Source organism: Diabrotica virgifera, chromosome 3, assembly GCF_917563875.1.
Source record: "Diabrotica virgifera virgifera chromosome 3, PGI_DIABVI_V3a".
NCBI classification, from domain to species: domain Eukaryota; kingdom Metazoa; phylum Arthropoda; class Insecta; order Coleoptera; family Chrysomelidae; genus Diabrotica; species Diabrotica virgifera.
In genome coordinates, this window is record NC_065445.1 from 257,164,326 (window position 1) to 257,185,095 (window position 20,770).

General features: G+C 33.3%; 1 protein-coding gene across 1 annotated transcript in view; it reads left to right on the forward strand.

The window, feature by feature from the left end:
* Positions 1 to 20,770, forward strand: part of LOC126882405 (mRNA (2'-O-methyladenosine-N(6)-)-methyltransferase) — a 77,381-nt gene that overhangs the window by 19,399 nt on the left and 37,212 nt on the right. The window contains exons 5-9 of the mRNA XM_050647342.1: positions 4,941 to 5,127; positions 5,758 to 6,042; positions 11,525 to 11,814; positions 15,478 to 15,747; positions 17,208 to 17,506. Of these exons, the coding sequence (XP_050503299.1) occupies positions 4,941 to 5,127; positions 5,758 to 6,042; positions 11,525 to 11,814; positions 15,478 to 15,747; positions 17,208 to 17,421 (1,246 nt within the window). The 3' untranslated portion in view covers positions 17,422 to 17,506. The remainder of the gene's footprint in view (positions 1 to 4,940; positions 5,128 to 5,757; positions 6,043 to 11,524; positions 11,815 to 15,477; positions 15,748 to 17,207; positions 17,507 to 20,770) is intronic.

Consider the following 20,770-nt stretch of genomic DNA (forward strand, 5'->3'; position numbering starts at 1 on the left):
CTTCGATATTTTCTAAAAATTTTGAATACAGTTATTTACAAAGACTTGATTCATTTTTACAGACGAATAAAGTGATTGTTAGTAACCAACATGGTTTCCAGTCCAAAAAATCTACCCATACAGCAATGCATTCCTTTTATGATAATCTCACATCTTTAATAGATACTGGAGAAAGTCCTGTTGGGATATTTTGTGATCTTAGCAGGGCTTTCGACTGTGTCAATCACGAAATTTTATTTTATAAATTATCGGCATTCAGGGAAGTGCGTTAAATTGGTTAACATCCTATTTAACTCCACGTCGTCAATACGTCAGCTTAACAGAAAAAGGCAAATTATCAAATGCGTCGCATAAATCCAACTACATATCTTGATATTGACATAGGTGTCCGCAAGGCTCAATTTTAGGACCTGTTCTCTTTCTTATTTATGTAAATGATGTTGTCTCGGTTAACTCGGATGGACATTTCACGATATTTGCAGACGACATAAATGTAATAGTCAATGGACTTACTTCTTTGAAGTCCAAATGTAACAGTTTACTGTCAGATCTTTTCAACTGGTTCTGTAATAATAATCTATTGTTGAAGACCCAAAAAACTCTTTTCATGCAATTTCATAGTAGGCAACGATGTATTAACCCATATAACTTAAATATAAATAATAATTATTAAAAATATCTAAATATAATTAATTAAATAATTGAACTTGTTTCATCATTAAAGTTCTTAGGACTTCATATAGATGAATGTCTTAATTGGAGGAAACATTGTGATACACTGGCCGCAAAATTAAACTCAGTAACATTTTTGTTTCGAAATTTAAAACAAGTATTAACGGAGAAACAATTAATAATGCTTTATTGTGCCCAAGCCGAATCTCGTTTGCGATACGGTATTTGTTTTTTGGGATCAAGTTGCCATATCAATGAAGTCTTTTTTGCACAAAAAAGAATAATACGGACTATTGCTGGTATCCCTCATAAAACAAGTTGTAGGCAATACTTTCAAAATTTCAAAATATTGCCATTGGCCTGTATTTATATTCTGGAGACTTGCATTGCATATATATATTTAATAACCTCGAAAATTTTAAAACCAATGGGCAAATACATAACATGAATACTAGATATAAAGATACCTTACGTGCCCCAATGTGTAGGGGAAATATATATTGCAGGTCCCCGAGTATAATGGGACAAAGACTCTATAATAGACTACCAACGCATATAAAATTGTGTAAGAGCCTGACAAGCTTCAAACTAAATTTAAAGGAATTTCTGATGACACACATTTTTTATTCAGTTGAAGAATTTCTTCAATTTTAAATGTATTTTCGTTGTTAGTTTGTGTAGTGAGATTGTTTATTTTGTTTGTTATATTTTACTTAATATATTACTTTTGACTAATTCTATACAGAATCTGTCTGTCTAAAAGAAAATAAAGTATTTATTTATTTATTTACAACTAATAGATTAATAAGTTATATCGGCGATTTTTTGTGTTTTCTGCGATATTTATTCAATTTTTAGATTTTTAGTCTGCATTTATATAAAAAAAAACAGTTGTTTTTAAAACTCTTTAGTGATGTATTAGTAAATTGTAATATTTATGGATTACAGTCGAAGGCCGACATGATCAACCAAAAAAGAAGATGAATTTAGTTATTTTTGTAGTGATAATATTGGGTGTGAATCTATCTTTTGAGTTTACTCCTCCTATTTAAACAATGAACCATAGTTAACAATCATCACATGCTTTTTTTCACAAATATCTGATTACTATAAATCCAATGTATTAAGTTTTTGTTATGGTGGAAATCATTGTAGCATTTAATTAGTATAAATCTACAAAACGTGCCAATAATAATTTATTTGGGCCATAGAAATAGTTCAAATTTACTCACATTCTGTTTTATTGAGTCAAAAGGATGACTGGACCTGTTTCAGACACTACAATTTACTCTCTGTCTTTGGTAAAGGTCGGCTCAAAATCATGCCGGTTCAAGGTAAAATATACGTATTGGGACCGTGCAAGTTCGGCAAAGCGACACCTGGTTTCTACACTCAGCAACATTATTCGCACTTTTAATTATATTGGCCAATTATATTAGTCCTGGTTACTGGATAATTGTCAAGGCCATAGTCCAAAAAAATAATAAGAAGAAAAAATAAGTTTCAGGTTATATTATTAAAACGTAAACAATTGTATGTAGTAAATAAAATTAGTTATTAAAATGCAGTACTGCAAGCAAAATACAATTAATTAAATTTAACTTTATATAATAATTACATATCATATCAATGTTGTGGAGCAATATATAATTTTCTTCTTCAATGACAGTAGGTATGAAATATACGTCAATTTGACAATTTCAATTGACAATATGAATTATTTAAGAAAGTTGCAATATTTCTCCGCTATTCGCGCACGATCGTTTCTCGTATCCACTCCAAGTACTTGCACACCTCGAATACTAAGCACTCTAATTTATGTTATGGTGCTGTCTAGTGGTTTTTAACTACATTACAAATTGAAAAAGTGGGATGGTTGGGAAGCAAACTAGCATATTTTTAAGAGCATAGGCGCAAAATGTCGCCTGTCAAAATTTTCAATGTGCTTTAAATGCATTCATTTTTTTCGAATCCTGAGAAAACTAATAAATATTTTTGAAAAATTTAAAGGCAGAATGAAAGATTACGTTATTAGCGAGGGCCGAAAGTCCCTGGGAACTTCTATAATGTTTATTTTAATAAGTTACAGGGGTGAAAAACTAAGAGAAAATTTAGTGTGATTTTTAATTTCATATATCTCATTCTAAAGAAACTTTATTTTTATTCTAAGGGACTATCGGCCCTCGGTAATATCGTAATCTTTCATTCTGCGTTAAAATTGTTCAAAAATATTTATTAGTTTTCTCAGGATTCTAAAAAAATGAATGCATTTAAAACACGTTGAAAATTTTGACAGGCGAAATTTTGCGCCTTTTCCCTTAAATTTCTTCTGGAAGCATGCTTTGTTTCTTTCCAGTGTCATGATAGCTGTCATATCTTAGACTATTAAGGCCGGAGCCCACTTATACGGAACAGCCCGCTACGAAACGGATCGCGACCATGGGCATTTTAATATTTTCGTGTATTCAAATGGCTCAGCGCGATGTGCTACGATTCCGTAAAGTAGGCGCTGAGCCATTTGAATACACGAAAATATTAAAATGCCCATCGTCGCGGTCCGTTCCGTAGCGGGCTGTTCCGTATAAGTGGGAGCCGGCCTTTAATATTTGCCTGATTTGTCCATAGAAATTGGAATTATAAATATGTAGATACAGTGGAACCTCGATAACTCGGATTAATCGGGAACGCGGCCGATCCGGGTTAGCCGGAGAATATGGTAAAAATTAATAAAATACGGTATACTTACAGATAAACTCCGTTAGAATTGAAATAACATGAAATATATATATAAATATGCACAGTACCTACACATCTAAATTACTAAAAACACGCAAACACAAACGTAAGCGAACAATACAAGACTGTACTACACACAATACAGTCACCACAATCGTAACGATGTTATGTTATTTAAGAACAGTGAAAACTAAATACCATTGTTTAAAAAAGATTTTTTTGAAGTTATACTTCTTTAGGCGCGATTGAGATTGAGGGTGAATTTATATTAATCTGCGCGCATGCGCACACCGACAGTATGGTATTAGTCGTTATACGGGCTCTGATTAGGTGTTGAAATGATCTGTCAATTATAAATAATTGTTCAATATGAAGGTAAACAAATGTATAATATATTAGTTTCATTGTTGTGAGGACAGAAACAAAAAAGTTTATAATTGTAGTGACTTTTAAATAGTTTTTAAAAGCAACAGGTACGTAATAATTGTAAATGTATCATAGGTACCTACCTATTTGAACCTACCAAAATACATAGTATGTAATACTTTTATTTACATAATTTGATTACCATCAAAATTTCTATCAATATTCACCTAATATATTGTTTTCTTACTCTATGTTTTGTTGTATTTTTTCAATTCTAAATCATTTCAATTCAAAATCAAAATAATTTAATTCAAAAATGTCAAAAGTTTAATCCGTTTAGTTAGTCGATCTTCGCACATAATGACACATTGCCTCCGTGGCGAAGCGTTTAAGGCGAATGAACCCCAATACCAACCGCGCTGATAAGCTGGTTCGAATCCCAATAGAAACTTTTATTTTTTTTATTTTTTTTATGCATTTTATGATAGTAATTATATTTATTATATCATTTTATTTTCAGAAAGTACGTATTTAGTTAAAAAATTTTCCGACAATTAATGTTCAGAAATCATTTGTGACATTTTTAATGTGTTTGTGTGTGTTTTATTCTTTTATTATTTTAATTTTTGGCACTGTTTTAATAAAAATGTTTGAGAAGTAGTAAGTATAAATTAGTTTAATATTTAAATAAAATATAAATAAAAAGTATATTAATTTCGTTTAAATCATATAATAGAAGTATAACTTATTGCGTGCGTACAAAGTACACACACATTCTTTTTTTTTTAATAGTCTTTTAGTCTTCTGCCGGAGTGGTGTGTCATGAGTCATTTTTACTATCGTATAGTTCAAATTACACAAATACAAATTATCTCTCAAATATTATATTACATACATTAATGTTTACCTGATAATTAACTATTTTGATGGGAAATAAGCCACAATTGAATTGAAAAAAATAATTTTATTACCGTTTCGACGCCCAAATCTGGTGTCGTTGTCAAAATATAAATGTACTGAAAATCAAAATGTTTATCTGATGAAAATCGGTCTGGGTTAGTCGGACTTCCGGGTTATCGGGGGCCGACTTATCGGGGTTCCACTGTACATATAAATTATCTTCACAAAAGTTATAAATAGCGTAATAATTAATCAATTTGAATTAGGTATGCTGAAGCCGCCAAGAAAATCATGGAATCTCGCAATGCCGAAGCTGAAAGCCGAAAGGTGGTGAAATGGAATGTTGACGAAACCTTTCAATGGTTGAGAAAAACAGTGGGTGCCACATATGACGATTTCCAGGACAGGCTGGCGCATTTAAAACAGCAGTGCCAACCGCATTTAACAGAAACGGTAAGAAACGATTTTTTATTTCATAGGATTTAAGTGTGTATATTATATATTTCGTCAGAAAGTCTTTTTTAATTTCTTCTTTCGATTTCATTCGACTATGCTACAATAAAGACGCTATGCCACATATAGAAAGTTCAAGCCCCAAATATGCCTAATACTACGCGATCGACTAAGTCAAGGGATTGGTCCCGTAACGTAAACCACCACAACTGATGCAATGATCGTAGACCTGTCAACACATTTAGTCGACACTTTAAAAATCAAGTTTTCTGGGCTTTTCTGCATCCTAATCTGTTGTTGTTAATATTCCCTGTGTTATTGAAATTTGATTAACTATTATTTATTTTCCTAAAATACTTTTAAATAACTAAGGTTTTGTTTTTTAAGTCAAATGGCAATAAAATACCACTTTAATTTTATAGTAAGTGCACGTGGGGCTAAATATAATCTTGGCAGCTGTCAGATTTGTCTCAAATTCACGCAATCATTTCAGTGTTAGTATGTCTAAAACGCAACAATACGTTACGACTAGAAGAAGGCTTTGAGAAGAACCATATCGCACACTTTTTTCATTATCTAATATTTTGTAAAATATTGCACCCAAATAACTAATCTTACCTTTTCTCATAGGTTAAATCGTCTGTAGAAGGAATCTGCCTTAAAATGTACAACCTCTCTGTAGAATACGCGAAAAAGATTAGAGAGAAGTCTAACAACATGTTAAAAGAACACGGCATGGAGCTTCCCCAAAACATGTCAATGCATACGACGAGGAAAGTTTGGTGTTACCCCGTACAATTTGCCATAGGCTGCCCTAGATTGCCCGTTGTAGATTATTTGCCAGATAGGGACCAGGTGGTGCTTAGATATCATGGAGATACGTTAGCGATTAATAGTACCCATTTAAATAAATTGGTAAGTAGGTATCTAAAATAATAAATACGAGCATAAATGTGTAATTTGACGGGATTTGTTATAATTTGTTCAAAAACTATAGGGATCGGATTTAAAAGCTTGAACTACATATACAAAATTTACTTTTTTGAAGTTATACTTCTTTAGGCACGAGGGTGAACTTTTACATTCCCTGGCGCATGCGCACACCGACAGTATGGTATTAGTCGCTACATCTTTTAAGTTATGTAGCGCTGTTTTTAGTAGGTAAATATATTTATTATAATTTTTATGTCTGTGGATTTGTCTTCCTCCTAATAATCATTATTGTGAGATATTCTGAGCTTCACCGATGAGGCATAAGGATGCTGAAATAGCCATATGGAGATGGTGGTCCAACTCTGAATCAAATATAAACAAAACCTGCCTTGATCTTTTTTTTTTATCTTAATCATTATTGTATCTGTCACCGTGATTCTAATTATGTCCTAGAAATGATCGACTGAATACAAAAGCGGTGAATAATTAAGAATAGATTATACAAAAATCAAATCGAGAGATATAAGTTGAAATTTTATTTTAAGTACCTACCTACTGAGCTTTTTATCCAGAGTTGCCAGATGATATTTTATAAATCCCCCACTTAGAAACTGAAATTCCCTCAGATTGAAGCTCAAATACCCCAAATTTAAATTTTTGCCGCATTTTAATAAATTAGTATTCAAATGAAGAGAACAGTAAACCAAAATTATATTACTTATCAACGAGAGCCCTGGAAATAATTCATAGTTCCTATCGTCTTCGATTATATGGGAGTATAATATACAGTTCTATATACATTCGCAAATTTAATTTACCATGACCCCTTAAAATCCATAATTTTTCGCCCCCAAAAAATCCCACTACAATTTCTGCTTAGAAAAATTTCAATAGACGCTTTCAAATTACCCCAAAATTGTGGGAAAATACACCAATCTGGCAACCCTGTTTCTATCTACCGTTTGAAACATTACCGAACCTAAACAGCTGTTTGCTGTTCGGTCATCGACGGTGGCCGACGACGGGTTTTATTTTACGGTCATCTACCCATCTTGTACCATGTTCCTAACAATATCTCGCTCTCACTCCAACCCAACTTGTACTATTTCTACATAAGATTCTCTTTGTTACTTCAAGCTTTGAGTACTCCAACCCAACTTGTACTATTTCTACATAAGATTCTCTTTGTTACTTCAAGCATAAGATTCTCTTTTTTACTCAATATAACGTTGAAGAAATAACTATCTCATAACGGTGACGCATACATCACACCGAGTTTTACCAAAATAGTTATGGGATCGTTATTCCTGATAGTTATCTTAACTTTAACTCAAACCTTAAAGATAACTTCAGTCATCCATCACACGGCTGATTATTATGTGGTTTAGTACAGGTTAAATGCGAGGTAAAAATGCCGCAGAATTAATTAAAAATAATAATCATCATCTAGCCTCAAAAATCCATGCTGCTGAACATAGACCTCCTCCTCGTGATTTCAACTCCGTCTATCTTGGGCTGCTCTCATCCAGTTTTTATTTAGCCTTCACAGTAAATAAATAATAAAATTACTTAACTTAAATAAAATTAAATTTTAAAAATAATATTTCTTCTTCTTATTCTTCTTCTTTTGGCATCATAACCCTGGATGGGTCTTTGCATGTCTGGCTATGTCCTTCCATTCAGATCTCTCTTGGGCCCTTCTCCTCCATTGTCTTATATTCATGGTTTTCAGGTCGTCTTCCACGACATCCAACAATCTCGTTCTGGGCCTTTCTTTTTTCCGCCTTCCTACCGGCTTCCACTGTCACATCTTCTTTGTCGTTGTCATGTCTTCTTGTCGCTGAACATGTCCCAGCCATGACAGTCTTTGACTTTTCACAAATCTTACAATGTCATACCCTTCATTCAGTTCATTAACCTCGTCGTTTCTCCTGATTCTCCATGTGCCGTCTTCCTCTTGCACCGGGCCATATACTTTTCTCAGTATCTTTCTCTCAAATGTCCTGAGTTGGGCTTCATCTTTTTTCGTCATTACCCAGGTTTCACAACCATAAGTTACTACGGGTCTAATCAGTTCTATCAGGTCTAATAAGTTCTTTAGATAGTCATTTTGGTTCTTTTGTCTAATAATTTCGATGTCATCAATCTTTTATTAGCATAGTATGTACGATTTCCACTGAAAATACGTGCATTAATTTCGCTACTTACGGAATTCTTCTGATTGATTTCTGTGCCCAGATATGTGAAGGCATCCACACGTTCAATAGTATAGTTGTCTCTTGTTAAATTATTTTCAATCTCAGGTGTTCTTTTGATAGTCATGTACTTAGTTTTTGTTTCGTTTATTTTAAGCCCTCTTTTTTGTACTTCAGGATCAATTTCCTTGAACGTCTCCATTAGTCGTGTCTTGCTTCTACTAATAATGGCTACATCGTCTGCGTATGCAGTAATTTGTACTGTCTTGGTGTTTATATGGCCGTTACATTGGTTTTTCTGATGACTGCTTCAAGAACTAGGTTGAACAGCATGGTTGAAAGGATTTTGTATATTACATTTAGCAATTTAATTGGTCTGTAATTCTGGCATTCCCTCTTATCTCCTTTTTTATGTATTGGCTGTATAAGACCAACTGCCCATTCATCCGGCATTTGCTCCTTGGTCCATACCAACTTTATCAGGTAATAGATTCTTCTCCAGAGTTCGGGTCCTCCATATTTCAACAATTCTGCCGAAACTCCATCCATTCCTGGCGCTTTACTGTTTTTTGGTTTCTTTATTATTTGAACTACTTCTTCATAACTCGGATTTTCAATGTGCTGCTCCGCCATAAAATATATTGTCTCGTTTTGATCATTTCCATTGTCTGCATTTAGGTTTTCCTCAAAGTATTCTTTCCATCTCATTATAATTTTTTGTTTCTCTGTTAGTAGTTCTCCGTCCTTGTATTTGCAAATTGTCAGTTTTGGTCTAAATGACTGTGTGCGTTCTTTTATTCTTTTATAGACTTTTCTGCTCTCGTGTCTGTTATTATGTTCTAGGACTTATTGTACTTGTTTTTTTCAAAGCCTCTCTTTTTTTCTTCTGTATATTCTGGTCGCTTGTATTTTATTTTCGTTAATAATAAAATTACTTTATTCAATTTTAAAAATAATATTTACATTTTAAAAATACAGATAGTATAAAGCTTCGCTCTAGTCTTCAGTCACTTCAGTGCCTATTGTACCCCATTTTTTTGTTCGAATGAAATATGTCCATATAGAATATCCCGCTTTTAAATGTTTACCATCGAATACCGCTTATCGCGTAAATAGAGATAATGTATCAAAATACATTCTTCATTAATAACCCGATTGAAATGCAACCATAATCGCATTACAAAGCACCTTCATAAGATAGGAATTTATAGCATCAACTGCATTGGTTGGATGAATAATGTTAATAATATCGGATACTTAAATTGTGTTTTCTTTTAATCCCAACTTTACAGCGAAGACAAAAATCTTTACATTGCCAAATAAATAACTAAATTCTAAGAAAAAATGCATGCGTTCTGTCAGCGCTTGTTTAAGTTTGAGGGGGGAGGGAATAACGATGGGAATAATGTCATTTATTGACAGCTTAGTTTCTTTAGTTTGTTCTCCACGTTTGTACTGTACATACAGTGGGCTTTGTGCGAGTAGTTAAGGTCAAGCTTATTTTCGACTGCGTCCTTGCCTTCAGGAACTATCCCGGAAGGAAAAAATGGTTCTGATTCTTCTAAAAACTCATTATCCAGGACTGACACCATCATCAAATTAAACCCTTCCATATCCCCAGAAACAGACGAACCTCTTTGCAGAACTACTCTGTGGCGTCATAAAGTAGCTTCCGATGATTAGCCGTGAATTCTTATCTAAATAAAACGTGCCATTCCAGACGAGCGACAGTGGCTAGCCACTATCGCCGATTCTCGCTGTTAGTGGCGTCCATTACAAAATCATTGGCGCCTCAAAATCGCCTGTCTAAGCCACTTTGTGGCTCCACTCAGTAGCGCTGCAGAGTGGCTCGTCTGTTACTGCGGTAAGTGCCACCGAACTCAAAAATAAATATCATGATCTGCTTCAGAACGTTTCAACAAGACCGATTCGTCACCGGCTTGAGAAATAATTAGCATTGCCAAGTCGATGAGCTGCGAAGAAGTCCTTGCTTACAAAAGCAATGAAAAAACATTAGCTTTTTGTAAAAAATATCAGCAAGGGACGTTCAGTATCGAAGATGCTGATAAAGGCTTCGCAAGAATACTTATCTGAATCAAAACTCACCAAAATCAAGAAACACGATGTCAGAGGATGGCAAGAGACTCGATTTGAATAAAAACAAAACCGTTTATTTTGTTGTTACACATTACTCAGTATACGAGTACAAAAATGAGGACGTTTCGGACTGGCAAGCGTCGTCCGTTTGATATTTATATATCTGGGCTTACAGCTTGCGTGAATCGTCGTCGACATTCATTTCATCATTCCCCGTTAGAGTTCAGTCTAACCATACCTACTCCACACCAACCTCTCGGTGTGTTTTGATTCAAATCAGTCTTCTTGCGAAGCCTCTTTGATAACGGGTTGACCCAGAAACACGGTGTCAGAGGATGGCAAGAGACTCGAATTGAATCAAAATAAAACCGTTTATTTTGACATAACTATGTGACTGTTCTAAAACAACATGTATTGGATTTTTGGAAAATTCACGAATGTGACTTCTTTATGCACGGTGGCGCTACTGCTCACAAGGCCAAGACAGTGATAAAGTCCTTGAATGATCACAAGATCAACGTATTGGAATGGCCGGGTAACTCGCCCGACCTTAATCCCATCGAGAACTCCTGGAATATTATGAAAAATAAGCAACTCATAAATATTGGCAATATCATTTTAAAGTCTTCTACTTTAAAATGTATAATGTATGTCTGAATTGCCGATACAATGAGTCAGATTGGATGGATTATTAGAATTTTTTACTAAGTAACAACATTTTTGTTTAATTTAGTAATATTTTGTATTTTGGCAACGACATCCGATTTGGGCGTCGAAACGTTAATAAAACTATTTTTTAGTTAAATTGTGGCTTATTTCCCATTTAGAATAGTTGATTATGAAAAATAAGGTTCAAGAGAGTCATCCGAACAACATAAATCAGCTGAAAAAGGAATTGAAGATGTTGTGGGTGACTGGAAGGAGAATATTTCTTGAACCTTGCTTAATCCATGCCCAAGAAAATGCAGTTTGTCATCGACTATAAGAGTAATATGACAAAGTATTAATTTGTAAAATTAAAATAATAATGAACCTGATGTATTCACTTTTTTATCGATTTTGTTTCGGCACTGTATTGACCAAACTCTTATCTTATTTCACGACTTTATGGAATAAAATAAGTCTCTCTATTCATATAAACTGCCATTTTATGTTATTATTTTTTTTTATAGGAACATCTCTATAGGCATAGTTGCTTCGACGACAGAAAATTCGACCTATTCATCCCTCGAGTTTGGGTGGTACTAAAGAGATATGCCACGTTTCTAGGTGTCAACCCGTCACCTAACACCGCCAATGCTGATGTTCAAGACACGCAACAGAGTCTGCCGGTTACAGTCTTTGAGTGTCTCAACAGAGCCTTTGGTGTCACCTTCGAATGTTTTGCATCACCTCTAAATTGTTATTTTAGACAGTACTGTTCGGCGTTCGCCGATTGTGATTCTTATTTCGGAAGTAGGGGGTGAGTATAGATTATTATAAATAAAGTTAGTTAAAATGTATTTTTCTGAAAGGTTTCCGTTGTTGTTTTACAATTAAACACACTAAGATTAATATTATAGGAAAAATTTATATCAAACTCACCTTGTAGCGTTTCATTTTTCTAGTAAAAATAACTGCCCTGAAAATTTTGATTTTTACGTATTTTTTAGAGTTTATCACGAGAATGATTTATAATTTTTTTCAGAATATTACAAGTATGATGCTTATACAGTCCGTATAATATACAGGGTGATTGATTAGTAGGGTAAAGCTCAATAGCTCCGCTATAGTAATAGATAGCAATAAAAGTTAATAACAAAAATTTTAGCCACCTTTGAGCTTCACATTACAAAATTAGTTAGAATGTTACAGGGTGTTCGATAACACAGTGGCAGACCAAACTTACGTTTTTTTAAATGGAACACCCTATATTTTATTTTAAATTCGAAATCCTGTTAACTTCTCCATCACAAAAATATAAAGGTTTGTTATGTTATACAGGGTATTTACAAAGTTATAACCAATTTTATATGAAAATCGTAACAAGTTCAACTCCCTGTATAAATAAAAATAAGCAAAACAACAATGGTTTATTAATGCCATATTTTTTAACGTATTGTCAAAATTTTCAAGAATGGTCGATATTGCTAATTTTCTTTATATCAAATACAGGGTGAGTCAAAACGCAAGTACATTATTTTCTCAGTAATTTTAAATGGAACACCCTGTATTTTATATCACTATTGAAAAGTACCATTACCGTACTTTAATTTTTAGATAACATTCCCTATGTCTAAATTTATTAGTTTTCAAGATATTTTCATTTTTCAATGGACCAGTAGCGTGGCCACCCAAATCACCAGAATTGAATAAACTGGACTGATTTTTTTGGGATTACGTTAATAATGAAGTTTATAAAATACCTCCAACAACAAGGGATGAGATGAAAAATAGAATACAAAGTGTATTTCGATGTGTTAATTTACAAATGCTCCGTAGAGTAAGTAGCTCATTCAATGATCGTTTTTAGGCGTACATAAATGTGTTAGGAGATAATTTTGAACACCTTATGTAATTAAATATTAAAAATATTTTATTAAAAGTAGCTTCTAATTTTTTCAAACATGTTTTTTTGCAAAATTTATTACTGATAAATTATGTTTCGTTCTTTATTTGTTACATTGTTACATTTACATACAAAATTAGTGTTTAATTGTCTTCACAAAATATTGTATTTTGTGTTTGTGTGTTTTTTTTTTGAAAAATTTATTACTAATTTTCTTTGTTTATTTGTTGCATTTACATAAAAAGATAGTTTTTAATTGTTTTAAAAATGTTGCATGTAGTGGTTGTGTTTTTGTTTGTAAAATGTATTACTAATAAATTATTTTTATTTATTTATTTGCTACAGTGTTACATTGATTACTGGATTGATAATCGGTAATATTCAATTCAGTCATGGCTTACTTAAAATTTAAATAAATTTAAACACCTAAAATAATTTGCTCTGAAAAATGAAAATATCTCGAAAACTAATAAATTTGGGCATAGGGAATGTTATATAAAAATTAAAGTACGTTAATGTTACTTTTCAATAATGATATAAAATACAGGGTATTCCATTTAACATTACTGAGAAAATAATGTACTTGCGTTTTGACTCACCCTGTATTTGATATAAAGAAAATTAGCAATATCAATAATTCTTAAAAATTTTGACAATAAATAAAAAAATATGGCATTAATAAACCATTGCTGTTGTGCTTATTTTTATTTATACAGGGAGTTGAACTTGTTACGATTTTCATACAAAATTGGTTATAACTTTGTAAATACCCTGTATAACATTACAAACCTTTATATTTTTGTGATGGAGAAGTTAACAGGATATCGAATATAAAATAAAATATAGGGTGTTCTATTTAAAAAAAAAACATAAGTTAGGTCTGCCACTGTGTTATAGAACACCCTGTAACATTCTAACTAATTTTGTAATGTGAAGCTCAAAGGTGGCTAAAATTTTTGTTATTAACTTTTATTGCTATCTATTACTATAGCGGAGCTATTGAGCTTTACCCTACTAATCAATCACCCTGTAGATACCGTTGCACGTCATTATCTACGTCAGAGATCTAGATTGACATTTTTTGCTTGTTGTTCAATGGTTGTCATGGTTGACACTCATGAAGCTTCATCAGAGCTTCATTTCGTTTAATTTAATTCGCCAGCATTTAGTCCAGTTGTTAGGTCTGTTGTAAGAGACTTGTAGTTTTCTTGCTGCTGCGTCATGGTCTTCAGAAAAGGTAGCTATTGTGTTATGATCTAATTCAGGGATATCACTAGTGCATAATAGGTACAGAACTGTCCTATCACACAACTTTATGGTACACCTGCATCGATTGCTTTTAGTTCCGAGTAGGCTTCTTCTTGCTTAACCCTAAAAACTCTATCTGATATAATAAGTGCACCCATAAGACGCAAATTAGTAATTAACAACGAACTAATTGAACAGTTCTCGAGATTTCAATATCTGGGAGTCGAAATATGTAGTTATGGAGATGTTAAAGAGAGCGTCCGAAAGCAAGCATAAAAAGGCAATTACGTGTCAGGATGTCTGAGGGATGTTATTTGGAGAAATAAAGATATGAGGCTTTTGCGTCATTTGTTTCGAGCTTCTGTCATATGTCGTATAGTCCGTGTATATTAATATTATACACAGATTATACAAAATATGACACAAGCTCGAAACAAATGACAATCGATGAAAAGCCCTATAAATCATGTGTAAGACGCGATAGAAACCAGATGTGACACAGCAGAAACCAAGAGGATACTGAGAACATCAGAAATGAGAACGTTGAGGTCAATAACTGGGAAAATACTGAGAGACAGAATCCGAACGACAGAATAAGAGATCTCTGTAACATACAAGACATATTACGGTGTGGAAGACAGAGAAGACGAGAGTGGAATCAGCATGTGACGAGAATGGACAGCGAGAGAATAGCCCGTATAGCCAGGGATTCGAAGCCAACAGGCAAGAGACCATTAGGAAGGCCCTTTAAAAGGTGACGAGTCAACATCACAGCTACGAATACAAGCTCAAAATCGGTTAAGAACGGGCCAAGAGGCCTAATATAAGAAGAGGATATAATAAGATACCAATAATTATGTGTATTGTCTTGGCAAAATCTTGCTTAATTTGTATTTAGTCCTTCATGCCATATTTTATCAAAGTCTTGCGCCACATCGATGAAGACAGCGGAGCAAACCTTCTTTTGTTCTAGTGACTTCTCTATTATATTCGTTATTCTATGGACTTGGTCGATAGTTGACTTCCTCGAAATCCAAACTGGTGTGATGGAATTAGAGTCTGAACGTCTAAGAGAGGTTTCAGCCTGTTCAGCAATAGCTACTCGTATAGCTTCGAAATTATAGGTAGTAAGGAAATTGAATCTCTTCAATCTCTTAGCACAGATCACTTCACTTGTATAGTGTTAACTGTACTAATGCATTAGTTTTTTTCTTCTCTTTCTGTCGAAGCCTTTTGACCTTTGATCAATTTCATAACATTGTATGTCCATTTAGAAACAAACTGAACCGTTTATTCGCACGATTTTTAAATGTTTAATTTACATTTTAGTTCATTCCTCAAGCTGAAGGCAGTTTCGGGCTCATTCGAAGCGAACCCTCCTTACTGCGAAGAACTAATGGAAGCGTCCGTGGACCACATGGAACGGTTATTAAGCGACAGTCCGGAACCTTTAAGTTTTATAGTTTTAATGCCCGATTACAGGGAACCCACTCCCGTTGCGTTGCAGAGGCTCGAAACGAGCCAGTTTAAAAGGAGACAAGTGATCGTACCGGCGTACGAGCACGAATTCAGACATGGATTTCAACACGTACTAAGCAAGTAAGTATAGTATAATTTAGGATTATTTCATTCATAGGAGATTCTGACCAATAGAAAGCTACAGAAATAAAAATTACAGCGATAATTTTTGATAACATCCCGTCGTCAAGCATTACGTCAGATGTCCTTCGTTACTACGCAAAAATGAACATTCAATGACATCAATGACAATGTTTTACACCTTGTCACAGAGAACACCAAGAAACAGGTTTAGCAAATAATCAGGTGAAGATATCAATAAAATATTAGTTAAAATGATTTAAAAAGACAGTTTCATTCATGAAATAATCTCAGCGAATTGCATTCGATCTCTAAAATTATTATCGACTTGTTGCCCTCGTGACACTTTAACATAATTTCACTCCCCTTCGGGTCGTGAAATTAAAACTGTCAAAGTGTCACTCGAGAAACAAATCGATAATTTTAGAGCTCTCGTGCAATTACTACTGATAACATTTTGGAAAAACAAATTTTACGAATTCTGAATTTCGCTCCCCTGTGAACAATTCTAAAAACTCTGAGACAAAACCTGCAGTTAAAAATTTTCAAAATAAATCTAAAACGGTTGTTTGCTATAATTGTCGAAAACAAAGACACATTTTTAATGAATGTCGACAAAGTTGCATTTTGCGGCATGTCGACAAAGTTGCATGCATTTTTTGCTTTCAGTGTGGTAAAGATATTGTTACTATACCCACATGTCCAAATTGTTCAAAAGAACACCCCCAAGTTCGGTGGGCGTGTTATAAATCAAAAGGCAAAATCCGAACATACCTACGTGTTTTGTGGCCACTACAAGTCTTCAAAAATTTTTAGCGTTTCTGATTGGTCCAAATGGCTTAACACTGTAAACAATTTCTTTAAACAACAAACATTATCTCCAGTGATTGTTTCAAAACCATTTGATAATAGACCTTATTTGTAAGTCCAGATTTTCTCACAACCCTTTACACTTTTGTTAGATTCAGGATGTTCCACAACTGTAGTAGGATCCAAGGGAAAAGATTTTCTTAAGAAAAATAACATTCAGATTGATTCTTCAAATAGTCAGAACGTATCTCTAGCCGACCGTTCGAATAAAAAAGTTATTACTGGTATTGTTTATTTACCGTTTGTAGTGGTATCGTAATTTCGATAGTCGCGGTGCTTTCACCACGTTTTTTGCCTTCAAGTTGAGAAATCAGTGAAGAGAACCGTCGCCTGCGTCGGTCGACATTCAAGAGAAGGAGAATTTTCGTTTGCAGTTCACAAATGTCTGTATTTGGGTAAGAATACAACTAGACGGGGATAAAACTAGGCACTAGGAACTATTATTCAGGGTTGGCTTAAACAATAATTTAAAATTGAGGGTGAAAATTATCGAAATGATACAGCGAAACATATAAGATTATTTGTCACATTTGAAAATTGAACATCTCAATAATTATTAAACTTGTGATTAATATTTCTTGAATTTTTAGATCAGAGATGAACGTTCGTTCAGTTCATGCCACCGTCATCGTCTGGTTGCAAAATTCTGCGGGCCACCAGAGATGGGAACCATCGGAAGACAGAGTGCAAGCCCTTTTAGAAGCATTTAGACCTGGTAGAGAGCGAGAGCGCGATAGACAAGAACTTTTGAGTCCCACACGACAGGGCAGCACGTCGGATAGTAAAGATGTCGTGGTGCACTGATAATTTTTATTTGATAGATTTTTATTTTGAAATGATTTCGAGCAAAATTAGGAGAAGGGGGGTTGGAGTTGATTATTTCTTGAAGGTAAGGGTTTGTGCAAATACAGAAAGAAAGATCTATACAGAAAAAATTATGTTTTATGAATTTTGTTGATAGTACGTCAGATTTTGCTAGTAGTGTATTAAAAACGATTCAGACAGGTAGTTTAATACAATCTAATCTAAAGTTGAGAATACATATTTACAATATAAATTACAGGTTAAAATTTATTTAAATTTCATAATTTAGGTATAACATCAGATGTACTGAAAACAAGATTGCCTAAAATGGTCGTTGAAATTGTCATTGAATTATGTTGTTCTAACAATTCTGATTTTATCTTCGCTTGTTATGTTATTTCTGTGGCATAGATCAGGGCATATTGCATTATTGTCGTAAATGGTTTTGGCATATTAATTAATTTTCGTTGCTTTAAATAATAGCATTTAATATTTCCAGTTTTTCTATTCCTGGCAGTTTCTATATAACCAAGCACATATGCTCATAGCCATTATTAACTATAACTTAAAAGTAAAAAAAATAATCAAGAAGGTTTTTAACAATATAAAACTGCATCAATTAAAACAATAAAACAAGAGTATGTATATACATTTATTTTCAAAATTTTATAGTCTATACTAATATTTACAACTGAAATTCTTATTTTTTCAATGAAAAATTCTTTAGCAGTAAGTTTATTTTAGTATTAGTAAGTTGTGGTAGAAATTTTTGTATTGTATGTTTGCGACAATAATTATGTCACAATATTCCCAAACTGAATGGGCCAACTAACTATACAGCTAGGAATTTATTTAAGAAATCCGCATTGGTATGTCTTAATTATTTCTAAGTAAGAGCTTCACAATTTGGCATAACATTTTTCTACATTAAATTTTCACTAACACTACTGCTGAAAACTTGTTTTAGTAAAAGTCAAACAAATACCATCCTCTAAACGTCTAAACTAATGTTGTGTCTGCGCCTGAAGCCGTCATGCGCACCTGACAGAAATAACGGTATGACGTATTTAGTCGTCATCAGCATTCAAATGGTTAAGCCTTCTGTAAATTGACGAATCGTCAAGAAACTGCAGAATCCTAAACACTTTAGAAACAATCGTTTTGCAATTATTTGAATTAACCGCTGTTAGGGCGCAATCTTAAAGAGATCTAGTTGATTGGTGACTTATTGTGTACAGTTCAAATTTCCGGCCAAGGAGCCAATACATTTTTTAAATTTGAGATTAAGTTCTTTCATTTTCTATTTAATGTGCTCCTTTAATTAAAACGAACATCCCAAGTTCATGCCCGGGTACTTAGCCGAGTTGTGACATTTATTGTTTATTACTGTCCTCATTTTTCAAATAGATAAAATAAACAGTAACTTATTTGTTTTCTTGTTTATTTTGGTTTATCTTGTTGCCTAATTGTTGAAGTTTTCCTCTACTTTCTCTATCATTTTTACCTTCTGCCAGTATAGCTGTATCATCAGCATATATCAGGTAGCTATTTTAAAATTTCGCTGTTGAGGTATATCATGTTGAGCTATATCATACCGAAGAAAACAATGAAGATTATTGCTTTATTTGGTATTGTTCTGCAGCTATTTTCTCGCGGCATTTTAATATTATTTACTATCCCTAAAAGTGTTTCATCAGTTAGTCAGTATTGAGTAAAAAGCCTTCATTTTAAAGAAAAATGGTTTATTCAAATTTATTTTTATAGTACTGTGATAAAAAAATAATCTTGAAGATTATGTAAATACATTCTACAAATTGCGTAAAAATTTAGCAAAATTCATCGTAAATGCCATTTGTCTGAAATAAAAAATGTGATAATTAGCGTAAACCTTTTAAAATCTGATGTACTGTCTAATTTTTAAGTGTCTCGTAATACTGGCCATTATTATTTGAAAGAGCAACAAATACCTTTGTATAAGATATGTCTGTTATATGTTAATTTCTTGAACTTTCATACTTGCACAGAAGAGGGCATAAGTCAGCTGGCATCCTCGAATACAACGCACGAGCCAATTCCGCGCGACTCTCTCCTGAGTACAGCGAGTATTACCTAGCAACATGTTCTGCTGCGCATAAGTAAGTATGCTAGTCGACTTCGAAACTGCAGGATTGCAATTACGAAGCTAGATTATGCATTTTCCTGGATGAATCGGTAGACGTGAAGTGGCTTCCAAGGTCACCAGTTATTACATCTATGAATTTCTCAATCTGAGGCATGCTTAAGAACAGAGTTTTTGCGCGAAGATCGAAAACGTCGAGGATCTTAAACATTGGATAACACTCGTATTAGATATCATCAAAAAATGATATTTGAAGTGTATTGAGATGAATGGTGAACACTTACTGTAAGTACATAATTATTTTTTGCAAATTTGCCAACTGACTTATACCCATCCTGTATATAATTTTGTTTGAATAGATTTCAAGCAACATTACAAATAATTTTTCATATCTTTCAAACGCTAAAGACAGTATTAGAGAATATAATTACATAACTGTTTTGGTGCGGGATCAAGAATTCCATTAAAATTGAGAGAATCTATATATCTTTTATTTTTTATTTATAAACGTATCTTTTTATATATGTATATTGTATAATATTCTTCCTTATTCATCGTGGAAACCGACAACTGATCGCCTATGTCCTTGATTATTATAAAGGTGTAAACTTAAATATGGTTAATCGGCTTAACGAAAAGGTATATTGAATGAAGAAGATGACTGTAGGTATTTCCGGAAGAAATATTCTTCTGGGTAGAAATTATTGGAATTATTAGATCTCAAAGAAATTTTATGTTTAATTGTTTTTCTGCAATATACGTTGCATGTCATTGATCAGCTGCTTAATTAATTATGTCATGTTAATAATAGTAGCTCATTATATAAAAGTATAGGCATATCATAGGTTTTGTAGTAGACAAAGGACTGAAGCAGGGATGCTGCCTATCGCCGACACTTTTCAAAATATATCTGGAACAAGCATTAAAACTTGGGAAGCGGAAGTGCAGTGGCATGGGTATACAATTAAATAATAACAACCTGTACACTCTATGTTTTGCTGATGATTAAATTGTGATTGCCAACGAATATGACGATCTAGAATACTTGACTCGGAAATTAATCAAAGAGTACAAAAAATGGGGATTAGAAGTTAACATAGAGAAAACAATGTACATGAACATCGGTGGCAACGAACAGAATCTAGTTTTAAACGACGGACAACACATTAAGTACAACAATAAATATTCTTATTTAGGAGTAGAAATCACGGGCGACGGCAAATCAGATCA